Genomic DNA, 12,610 nt, shown 5'->3' with positions numbered 1-12,610 from the left:
AAATACCTTAGGACATATTTCTTATTTTCTAGAAACAAGAACTTTCCCTTACATAACCATAGCATAACCATCAAAATAAAAAAATTGGCATTGATACAGTGCTACTGTGTAATCCTCAGACCCCATTCAGATTTTGACAGTCATCCCATGCATGTCCTTTATCAGAGGGCGTAGGATGTTTTGTCCTTTTTTAGTCAAAGGATCATTTGACTTCATGACTTAAACACTCATGAAGGTTAGTCCAATTATTTTTGTAGATTGTCCCAAGTTACATATCTCTGCTATTTTCCTCATGATGAGATTCAAATTCAGTATGTTTATAGGAATATCACAGAAGACATCCTGTATTCTCATTTCATGCCATCCAGTGGCAGACTGTTTTTATTTATCATTTAATCAATAAAGTGTTCCTTTTTAAAAAAAAAAACAACTTAGTTTTTTACGAAATAGGGTCTCACTGTGTTGCCCAGGCTGGTCTCAAACTCCTGACTTCAAGAGATCATCCCACCTTGGCCTCCCAAAGTGCTAGGATTGCAGGCATGAGCTACAACACCCAGCCAAGAAAATACTTCTTTAAAAAAACCCCTCAAAGACAATTCTGACAATACTATAAGGCACGTATGGAGGACAGTGGAAACTGGTATATTTTGAAACAAAAGTTTAGTGAAAATAAAGCCTTTTCTTGGTACCACATCCCATTTTTTAAGATGGAGGTTGTCTGAGTTCAGAGAGTGGCAGTGATAAGTAATTTATGCCAAATAGCTGCTTATGCTTATGATAGGGTGCAGTGATGGCCAGAAGAAAAGAATACCAAACTCTATCACTACAGAACAAACCAGTTGTATAAAAATGTGCTTATATCATAAATATATACAAACACATAAATACACACACACATTTACTATCTACTCACATGTAGTTTTAGCACACGCTGGTATTTCCATTCAGGCCAGTGCAGTGGTATAAAGAGGGATGACCACATCAAAATTAAATTTCATAAAATAGCTTCCAGTTACAAGATAATAACAAAGCCTCTAACTCTATCCATGACTCCATATGCTAATGCTCTGGAAACTCCCATCTGGTTTTGTTTTTTGTTTTTGTTGTTTTGGCAGAGTTTCACTCTTTCGCCCAGGCTGCAGTGAAGTGGCTCCATCTCAGCTCACTGCAACCTCCGCCTCCCAGGTTCAAGCGATTCTCCTGTCTCAGCCTCCAGAGTAGCTGGGATTACAGATGTCCGCCACGAAGCCCAGCTAATTTTTCTATTTTTAGTAGAGACGGAGTTTCACCGTGTTGGCCAGGCTGATATTGAACTCCTGACCTCAGGCGATCCACCCGCCTCAGCCTCCCAAAGTGCTAGGATTACAGGCCTAAGTTACCGTGCTCAACCTCCCAACTGGTTTTTCACAGTCATTAGTATTACTGAGTTCATATACTTCTTGCCTTTGAACAAAGCAGGTGCTTGCTTGTTTCAGGACTTCCTCTTGGTTTTAAACTGCAGGTCTAAAAACTTTTAGGTTTTTAGAACTGTTACCACTTTTGGATTTCTTCTGTCTGGTTAATTTGTCTCTATTTGAGATTTCTGTTATTAAAAATCAGCCTTCAACTTTGCAGTCCTCTTTTCTGTTTTGAAAACATTTGATCCTTTTGATGTAGCATCTTCTTCAGTGTTCACTTCTTTCATTAGTTGGGCAGTGATGGCCAGGTGGTTAGTACCTGGTGAGTTCAGAGCCAGATCTGGAGGAAAGCTGTCTCCATGAATTGTGATTGACTGGAACTTGGACCTTTTTCTTTGGAATTTTATTTTGATGTAGAGATGTGGGAAGTCTTCTACCCTGTTACAGTGGGTGCTACCCACTCTACTGTCTATCTTCTTTTTGTGGTGACTGACATCGAATAACTGCTTTGGTGTTTTTGTTGCTTATTTTGTTTTCTACAGGGTGTACTTTTATAGTGTGTTTTGTCAGCATCAATTTCCCATCCCTTCTTTTTTGGTCATCTTTTCTGTCAGACATACTGTTGCTGGCACTGAGAGGTGGTCTGTACCTATCTTTTTTTTTTTTTTTTCTTTTTTCTGAGACGGAATCTCGCTCTTTCACTTAGGCTGGAGTGCAGTGGCATGATCTCGGCTCACTGCAACCTCCATCTCCCGGGTTCAAACGATTCTCCTGCCTCAGCCTCCCAAGTAGCTGGGATTACAGGTGTGTGCTACCATGCCTGGCTAATTGTTGTGTTTTTAGTAGCGATGGAGTTTCACCATGTTGGCCAGGCTGGTCTCGAACTCCTGAACTCGTGATCCATCCGCCTCAGCCTCCCAAAGTGCTGGGATTACAGGCGGGAACCACTGTGCCTGGCAGTACCTCTCTTTTAAAACAATAGTTACAGAGGCCAGGCACAGTGACTCACGCCGGTAATCCCAGCACTTTGGGAGGCTGAGGCAGATGGATCACGAGTTCAGGAGTTCGAGACCAGTATGGCCAACATGGTGAAACCCCATCTCTATTAAAAATACAACAATTAGCCAGGCGTGGTAGTGTGCGCCTGTAATTCCAGCTACTTGGCAGGCTGAGGCAGGAGAATTGCTTGAACCTGGGAGGCAGAGGTTACAGTAGGCCGAGATCACGCCACTTCACTCCAACCTGGGCGACAGAGCGAGACCCCGTCTCGAAAAATATAAAAATAAAAATAATTACCAATTCAAGAGGTCCATGTCCGGGTTTGCTGCATGAGTATGTTGTGTAATGCTGCAATTTGGGCTTCAGAGAACTAACCCATCACCCAAATAGTGAATATATTACCCAGTAGGTTGTTTTTCAACCGTCACTTCTTTCCCTTCCTCCCTCTCCCCTTTTGGTGTACCCTTTGTCTATTATTTCCATCTTTATGTCCACGCATGCCCATTATTTAGCTCCCACTTATAAGTGAGAACATTCATATTTGATTCTCTATTTCTGGTTTATTTCCCTTATGATAATGGCCTCTAGCTCCATCCATGTTGCTGCAAAGGATATGATACCATTCGTTTTTATGGCCATGTCATATTCCATGGTGTGTATGTGCCACATTTTCTTTATCCAGTCCACCATTGATGGGCACCATAGGTTGATTTCATGTTTTTACTACTGTGAATAGTGCTGTGATGAACATAAGAATACAAGTGTCTTTTTGGTAGAACAGTTTACTTTTCTTTGGGTACATACCTAGTAATGGGATTACTGGTTGAATGGTAGTTTTGTTTTATCTGTTGGAGAAACCTCCAAATTGCTTTTCACAGTGGCTGAACTAACTTACATTCCCATCAACAGTGTATAACTGTTCTCTTTTCTCCATAGCCTTTTAAAATAGCCATTCTACACTGGTATGAGATGGTATCTCATTGTTTCGATTTACATTTCTCTAGTGATGTTCAGTATTGTTTTCACATTTTTTCATGGCCGATTGTGTGTCTTTTGAGAAGTGTCTGTTTATGTCCTTTGCCCACTTTTTAATGGGATTATTTGATTTTTTTTTTCTTGATTTAAGTTACTTTTAGATTCTGGATAATAGTCCTTTGTCGGATGTGTAGTTTGCAAGTATTTTCTCACATTTTGGAGGCTATTTATTCTGCCAATAGTTTCTTTTGCTGTGCAGAAGCTTTTTAGTTTAATTAGGTACCACTTGTCAATTTTTGTTTTTGTTGCCACTGCTTTTGAGGACTGGTTCATAAATTTTTTGCCAAGGCTGATGTCCAGAAGGGTGTTTCCTACTCTTTCTTCTAGGATTTTTTTATAGTTTGAAGTCTTTAAGTCTTTAATCCATCTCCAGTTAATTTTTTGTATATAGTGATAGGTAGGGGTCTAGTTTCATTCTTCTGAATATGGTTAGCCCAGTTATCCCAGCACCATTTATTGAATAGGGAGTCCTTTTCCCCATTGCTTATTTTGTTGACTTTGTTAAAGATCTGCAGGTATGCTGCTTTATTTCTGAGTTCTGTATTCTATTCCATTTTTCATGTGTCTATTTTTTGTACCAGTACCATGCTGTTTTGGTTACTATAGCCTTGTAGTGTAGTTTGAAGTTGGGGAATGTGATGCCTCAGGCTTTGTTTTTGCTTAGGACTTCGTTGGCTACTCAGGCTCTTTTTTGGTTCCATATGAATTTTAGAATAGTTTTTTCGAATTCTGTGAAATATGACATTATTTATTTGATTGATAGATTGTTGAATCTGTAGATTGGGCAATATAGTTATTTTAACTATATTGATTTCTCCTTGTCTGTGAGCATGGGATTTTTTTTTGCTTGTTTGTGCCTGTACTTTCTTTTATCAGTGTTTTGTAGTTCTTTTTCCTCCTTGGTTAAATATATTCCAGGTGTTTTGTTTTGTGTGTGTGTGTGTCAGTTGTAAATCGGATTGAGTTCTTATTTGGTTCTCATCTTTAATTTTGTTACTGTATAGAAACACAACTGATTTTTGTGTGTTAAATTTGTGTCATGAAACTACTGAAGTCATTTATCCTAACGACTAGTGTCTTTAGGAGGAACCTTTAGGTTCTCTAGGTATAGGATCTTGTCATCATTGGACAAGGATCATTTCACTTCCTCTTCCTATTTGGATGCTTTTTCTTTCTTTCTCTTGCCTGATTGCTCTGGCTAGGACTTCTAGTACTATGTTGAATAGGAGTGGTGTGAGTGCAGAGTGTACATCCTTGACTTGTTCCACTTCTTAGGGAGAATGCTTTCCACTTTTCCTCATCTGGTATGATGTTTGCTGTGAGTTTGTCATATATGGGTCTTGCTATTTTTAGGTATGTTTCTTACAATACTTAGTTTGTTAAGGGTTTTTATCATGAAGGGATTTTGGACTTTATTGAATGCTTTTTCGGTATCTATTGAGATGATCATATGGTTTTTAATTCTCTTTATGTGGTGAGTAACATTTATTGATTTGCAAATATTGAACCATCCTTGTATTTCTAGAATAAATCCCACTGGATTGTGATTAATTTGACTTTTTGATGTCCAGCTGGATTTGGTTTGCTAGTATTTTATTGATGATTTTTGCACCTGTGTTAATCATGGGTATTGATTTGTTTTCTTTTTGTGTGTATGCCCTTGCCAGATTTTGATATCAGGATGGTATTAGTTAAGGAGGAATCTTTCTTCCTTAATATATATATATATAAAAATTTTTGTTTTTGGAATAGTTTCAGTAAAATTGGTACCAGCTCTTCTTTGTGCGTATGGTAGAATTTGGCTTTGAATCCAGCTGATCTTGGGCTTCATTTGTTGATTTTTTTTTTTTAATTACTGATGGAATTTTGTAACTAGTTAATGACTTATTCAAGATTTGAGTTTCTTCCTGATTCAGTCTTGGGAGATCTTATGATTCTAGGAATTAATCCATTTCCTCTAGGTTTTCTAGTTGTGTGTATAGGGGTTCATAGTAGTCTCTGAGGATCTTTTGTATTTCTGTAGTATCAGTTGTGATGTCACATTTGTCATATCTGATTGTGCTTATTAAAATCATATTTTCTTTTTCTTGCTTAATCTTGCCTAGTATTCTTATCAGTTTTGTTTGTGTTTTCAAATAACTTTTTATTTCGTTGATACTTTGTATGATTTCTTTGGTCTTGATTTCATTTAAAGAATTAAGATCTGCTCTGATCTTTATTTCTTTTCTTTTGCCAGCTTGGGCTTGGTTTGTTCTTATTTCTGTTTCCTTTAGGTGTGACATTAAGTTATTAATTTGAGATCTGTCTTTTTGATATAAGCATTTAGTGCTATAAACTTTCTTCTTAACGCTGCTTTTGCTGTATCCCAGAAGTATTGATATGCTCTCTCTATTTTCATTTGTTTCAAAATTTTTTTAAATTTCTGCCTTAATTTCATTGTTTACCCTAAAGTCATTCAATACCAAGTTTTTTAGTTTCCATGTACTCGTATGGTTTTGAGAGTTCCTCCTGGTATTGAATTCTAATTTTATTCCACTATGGTCTGAGAAGATCCTTGATAATGATTTTGACTTTTTTGAACTTATTGAGACTTGCTTTGTGACTCAGTATATGGTCAACTTCAGAGACTGTTCCATGCGCAGATGAGAAAAATGTATATCCTGTGGTTGTCAGTTGGAATGTTCTGTAGATGTCTATTAGGTCCATTGGTCAAGAGTCCAATTTAATTCCAGAGTTTCTTTGTTAGTTTTCTTCCTCGATGATCTGTCTAGTGTTGTCAGTGGGGTGTTGAAGTCCCCCAGTATTATTATATGACTGTTTGTCTTTTCTTCGGTCTAGTAGTATTTGTTTTATAGAATTGTATGCTCTGGTATTGAATATGTATATGTTTAGGCTGGTTAAATCTTCCTGTTGAATTGAACTCTTTATCATTATTTAATTCCCTTCTTTGTCTTTTTTTTTTCTGTCGTTGGTTTAAAGTCTGTTTTATCTGATAACAAGTATAACAACCCCCTGCTCTTTTTTGTTTTCCATTTGCATAATTGATCTTTCTCCACCCCTTTACTTTGAGCTTATGGGTCTTATTACACAGAATATACGTCTTATTAGGTCTTATTAGGTCTATCTTATTAGGTCTTGTAGGTAGCATATGCTTGGATCTTGTCTTTTGAGTGGAACAATTAAGCTATTTTCGTTCAAGGTTAATATTGTAAGTGAGGTTTTGTATTTGTCATAATGTTGTTAGTTGCTTTGTAGTCCCAATTATATAACTGCCTTATAGGATCTTTGAACTTTGTACTTACATGTACTTACCACTTTTATGGTAGCAGGCAGGTATCATCCTTTTTCCATGTTTATAACTCCTTTGAGCATTTCTTGTAGAGATGGTCGGGTGGTGATAAATTTTTTTAAGCATTTTCTTGTCTGGGAAAGACCATTTTTTCCTTAATTATAAAGCTTAGTTTGGCAGGCTATAAAATTCTTGGCTAGCAGGTTTTTTTTTTTTTTTTTTGTCGTTAAGAAGGGTAAAAACAGGCCCCCAATCTCTTTTTGTTTGTAAGTCTGATAATATTTACTTTGTAGATTATTTGATCCTTTTTTCGGGTGGGGTGCACCAGTTACTCATCCTGAGCAGACAGAAGCTTCCTTATCACGCCCCTGTCAGAGGGCTCACAACCATCAGTTCATGTAGACTTTGTCCATTGGGCCCTGGCCAGAGTACACTTCCACCAAAATGGGCAGCTACCACCAAAATGGGTTCAGGGCAGAATTTCTTCCTGTAGTACAGAGTAAACAACTTGCGGCTTGTCCACCTTCTGTTGCCCAGATGCTTCTCTGTAGGGAGGGGGAATTGGGCCTTGCCATTCCTGCAAGCCCAGTTGATATGGGATCACTTTTTTTTTTTTTTTGGAGACAGAGTTTTGTCACTTGTTGCCCAGGCTGGAGTGCAATGGCACGATCTCGGCTCACTGCAACCTCTGCCTCCCGGATTCAAGCGATTCTTCTACCTCAGCCTCCCAAGTAGCTGGGATTACAGGCATGCGTCACCACACCTGGCTTATTTTGTGTTTTTAGTAGAGACGGCGTTTCACCATGTTGGTCACGCTAGTCTCGAACTCCCAACCTCAGGTGATCCACCTGCCTCGGCCTCCCAGAGTGCCTGGGATTATAGGCTTGAGCCACCATGCCTGGCCGTGGGCTCGTTTTTAACTGGGATGGAGCCATCACAGAAAGCATGAAAAGTGCTTTCCCCAAGAATACATCTGCCAGCTCCCAGGAGGGAGAACCTCTCCTGTGTCCACAATAGTGGATGGAGTGGGCGGGAAATGAGCCCTTGTTCATTTTCATTTCCAGCCACTGGGGCTGCCCACTTCAGCGATTGTTGCTTGTTTGCATTACCTTTGTCTCAAGGTGGGGCTTTGGCAGGCTGCTGTCCCCCCTTCCCCTAGGGGCAGCCTAAGTTAGGGGTTACATCTCCATGGGTCTCACACCTTCTCTGGGGACCCACTGGTCTCCTAAACTTGCTAATGTCACAGCAGTTGTGAACATGTTAGGGATCTGGTGATGCAGCGGTGATTCAAGAGCAGAGATTTCCTGGGCAAGGCAGTGGTATCTACTATCTCAGTTCAGGCCTGAAAGGAGGGTGGGCATGCCTGTGTGAGCTGGCCACCCCCATCCTTGTCCCTGGAACGTTCTCAAACTGCCACTGTTAGTGTTGTCCTGGGTCATGAGGGCAGAGGGACTCGCCATCAGTTGGATGGTGAACAGATGATCAGAGGGGAGAGGGCAGCAGAGAAGTACTCCCACTTACCGTTTCTGTGGGGTTTTGTGTTCCTCAGCGGTCGATCCCTGCCAAACTCTTGTTGTTTTCCTTTCCTGCACTCTAGTTTCTTTCCATGGGCTCTTCATCTGATCCTGGCTGTCTTTTTTCAGTTTTCTGTTTGGACCATTAATTACTTTGATCTTTCTGAGGAGAGCTGGCATCTGAGGTCCCCAGTAAGTGATCATTTTTTTTTTTTTTTTTGAGACCGAGTCTTGCACTGTCGCCCAGGCTGGAGTGCAGTGGCGCAATCTTGACTCGCTGCAGTCTCCACCTCCCGGGTTCACACAATTCTCCTGCCTCAGCCTCCTGAGTAGCTGGGACTTCAGGCGCCTGCCACCTTGCCTGGCTAATTTTTTGTAGTTTTAGTAGAAATGGGGTTTCACTGTTTTAGCTAGGATGGTCTCGATCTCCTGACCTCATGATCTGCCCGCCTCAGCCTCCCAAAGTGCTGGGCTTACAGGCGTGAGCCACCCCCCCGGCTGTAAGCGATCTTGGAAGAAAATACTCTCCTTTGAAAAAAATTGGTCCATAGTAGACATACGTAGTTTGGGGTATATGTGATAATTTCATACATTCATATAATTTATAAAGGTCAAGTCAGTGTACTTGGGATATCCATCACCTTAGAACCATTCGAATTCTCTATTTTGAAATGTAGAGTAGATTGTTGTAAACTATAGCCACCCCGCTGATCTAACACTAGGTCTTCTTATTTCTTCTATCAAACCATATATTTGTACCCATTAATCAACTTCATTCTCCTTCACCCACTCTCCCTGGCCTTTGGTAACCACCAGTCCACTCTCTATCTTCACGAAATCCACTTTTTTAGCTCCCACATATGAGTGAGAACATTCAGAATCTGTCTTTCTGTGTACCTCTTTTGATTTTTTACATTGGTGATGTTTATCGCCACAAATACTGCATTCTTACTACAATACTCGTAAGATTTTGGCATTCCTTGCAATTTTCCATTTTGAACACACATTTTGTATATCATTCTGGTATATTATTAATCTCTTGCTCTTCTTAAGTCCTGCAGTAGATGCACCGAACACCAGGAAGTATGCCCTGACACTTGGCAACAGCACCTTAAAAAGGAGGCTGTGGTAGCACCTGATGCAGTCCTGTCTGGCCCAGGCAGTGTTTACTGTGCTGCTGTCCTAGCCTACTGCTTTATTTGAACCGCGTGAGGTATAACCTTTCAGTGGTCACAAGACTGGCCAGTGAGTTCTGGCTGGCAGGCAGGCAGGCAGGCAGGCTAGCAGGCTGGGATCAGCATGGTTGGTCCAGTATGTGAATTGTTAATATAGGAAAAAAAAAGTTTATTTGTATATTATTAGACTTTGTGCTGTGGAATACTATGGCGTATGTGTACTCGGGCATATGTAGCCACATACATTCAACGTAAGTCTCTGATTGTAGGCAAGAAAAAAGTTTGATAAATGTGTTTGATGTTTTACTTAATATGAAGAAACTCTTTGAAGACAAAACATGCTTCTAGTTAGAGTATGAAAACATTTTTTTCATCATAGTATTAGTGAAATCTAACCATTTTAGATGTTGAAGTTTGTTTGTTTACATATTCCTTGGCTTTTTTCCAGAAAGAATTTGAGGTAGATAAAGTCAAGTTGAGAAGTAAACTCTTTCCTCTGAAGTTGACGTTTTGAAATTGTGGCTCGGAGAAGTAGTGGGCAGATGTCAAAGCAGTCTGGTCTCCCTTACCCTCCTTTATGTCCCCTACTCCTCTCTAACATACACACACACACACACACACACACACACACACACACACACACACAATGGCTCAGGTAACTTAATCTATATCATGCCATATATAGTTGTGAAGGGATTATCATAAATGTTAGTTTTATTTTCTTCATTATCCCAGTCTCCCTTAGAGGAAGAACCAGTTACTTAATTGTTTCTATGTGTGTGTTTGTATTTGTTTTTTCTAGTTTAAACAAATTTGGAGTATAATACATTATTTTGTTTATTTTCTTACAGAAAAAGCATGCTTTACGCTGTTATTGTCAAGCCATGCAAGTTTATAAAGGAAAAGGCTGGTCTCTTGCAGAGGATCACATTAACTTCACTATTGGGCGCCAGTCCTATACTCTTAGACAACTGGACAATGCTGTGTCTGCTTTTAGGCATATTTTAATCAATGAAAGTAAACAATCTGCTGCTCAACAAGGGGCTTTCCTCAGAGAATATCTTTATGTTTACAAGGTGAATGCTTATTTTCATTCAGGAGTAGATATTAAAACTGTATTTTAGTGAAAAGTGTTTATTTATTACCTTATCCTAGGATAGTTTTATTAGAATATATGTAGTTATCAGTCATAAACAAGCTGTGGCAGGCTAGGCTTCTTGGCTGTAGATCTTGGTTACATCGCCCCTTCCACAGTTCTTGAAAAGAGAATTTTAATATTACAATGAATACTTGATTTATGGTTATTCTTAGGATCTTAAAAAAAAAAAGATTCCACGGGTTTTCTGGATTCTTTATTCATCGTGCTTTTATAGACTCATAACCGATTTTACAGTTGGTTTTAAGTGGGTTCTCTTTACCATCCTTCGGAGATGGACATTCTATGTTCTTTTCCTTGTGAAAGATGAGGAGGTATGGATCTGTGGAAAGTAGACAGGCTATTATGGTGCAATGCAAAAAAGTTAACAGGAAGAAGGACTGTTTCACTGAGGCAAGCAGATACAACATATAAAGCATTGTTTTATGGAAAAAATGGGAAGTTGTAAATCTTTTCCCAGGGCCTATGAATAGAGCATATTATATCTATCCTGCAGAAAATAACTACCCTTAGGGTCTAGACTTTATTAATTTGAAATTATATGGGTTAGAATTTTGGCAGATAGGATGCTATAATGAGTCATAAGAAGTAAAACGCTTACTAAAATAAATTTTGCACGTTTAACATCCAGATAATTAGCTGAGTAGCCTCAGTAAGATTCCTTTGAGACAGAATAAATATCTGAAGTTCTTCCAAGTTGTAAAATTTTATGACTGATATGTGAAATAAAACTAGTAATTATATATCTTAATATTCTTGCTTAACATCTTTTTAATGCCTTGTGTATTAAGAAATGAGGAAACAAAAATACCATTTTCACAAAAACTACCTCTTTTTTTCCCTTTTATATTTCTCTCAGAATGTAAGTCAGCTGTCACCAGATGGTCCTTTGCCACAGCTTCCTTTACCATATATTAACAGTTCAGCAACACGGGTTTTTTTTGGCCATGACAGACGACCAGCAGATGGTTAGTGAAGTTTTATTTAGCCTAATTACCTAATGACAATTTTAAAAAAACTTTTTTTCCTTTCTCCATTTAAAAAACGATGTATAGTTGAATATTTGAAAATTTATAGCTCAACCAGGCGCAGTTGGTTCATTCCTGTAATCCCAGCACTTTGGGAGGCTGAGGCCGGCAGATCATGAGGTCAGGAGATCGAGACCATCCTGGCTAACATGGTGAAACCCTGTCTCTACTAAAAATACAAAAAAATTAGCTGGATGTGGTGGCACACACTTGTAGTCCCAGCTGCTCAAGAGGCTGAGGTAGGAGAATGGCATGAACCTGGGAGGCGGAGGTTGCAGTGAGCCAAGATCACGACACTGCACTCCAGCCCAGCGACAGAGTGAAACTTTGTCTCAAAAGAAAAAAAAAAGAGAGAAAATGAATAGCTCTTTATTACTTCTTTTGTCCTGCCACCTGAAGATAACTACTATTTTGGTGTTTTTCTTCCCAGCTTTAAAAACTAAAAACAATGAAAACAAAACAGTTGTTAATTACAACAGCTTTTCTCACATAAATAATGCTTTTGTTATTATATAATCTTCATAAACTTTTAATGTTAGTAAGATACTCTATTCAGTGCTTATAAAGTACTTTATTTTAACATCCACTTGATATATATAGACTGTTTCCATCTTTTGCTTATATAAAATTATATTGTGGCCAAGCGTGGTGGCTCACACCTGTAATCCCAGCACTTCGGGAGGCCAAGGTGGGCAGATCATGAGGTCAAGAGATTGAGACCATCCTGGCCAACATGGTGAAACCCTGTCTTTACTAAAAATACAAAAAACTAGCTGGGCGTGGTGGCATGCACCTGTAGTCCCAGCTACTTAGGAGGCTGAATCAGGAGAAATGCTTGAACCCAGGAGGCGGAGGTTGCAGTGAGCCGAGATCGCACCACTGCACTCCAGCCTGGGTGACAGAGCGAAACTACGTCTCAAAAAAAATTAAATAAATAAATAAGTCTTGCTGGTTAAATTTGTTGAAGATATTTTGTATTACTTATATTCATTGTTAATAATTTGAATGAGATTTCCC

General features: G+C 39.0%; 1 protein-coding gene across 1 annotated transcript in view; it reads left to right on the top strand.

The window, feature by feature from the left end:
• Positions 1–12,610, top strand: part of TRAPPC8 (trafficking protein particle complex 8) — a 135,675-nt gene that overhangs the window by 72,465 nt on the left and 50,600 nt on the right. The window contains exons 13-14 of the mRNA XM_011974378.1: positions 10,261–10,485; positions 11,425–11,533. Of these exons, the coding sequence (XP_011829768.1) occupies positions 10,261–10,485; positions 11,425–11,533 (334 nt within the window). The remainder of the gene's footprint in view (positions 1–10,260; positions 10,486–11,424; positions 11,534–12,610) is intronic.

This window comes from Mandrillus leucophaeus, unplaced genomic scaffold (assembly GCF_000951045.1).
Source record: "Mandrillus leucophaeus isolate KB7577 unplaced genomic scaffold, Mleu.le_1.0 Scaffold145, whole genome shotgun sequence".
Lineage (NCBI taxonomy): Eukaryota > Metazoa > Chordata > Mammalia > Primates > Cercopithecidae > Mandrillus > Mandrillus leucophaeus.
Note: the sequence above shows the minus strand (reverse complement) of the source record. Positions and strands in the feature narration are given on the sequence as shown.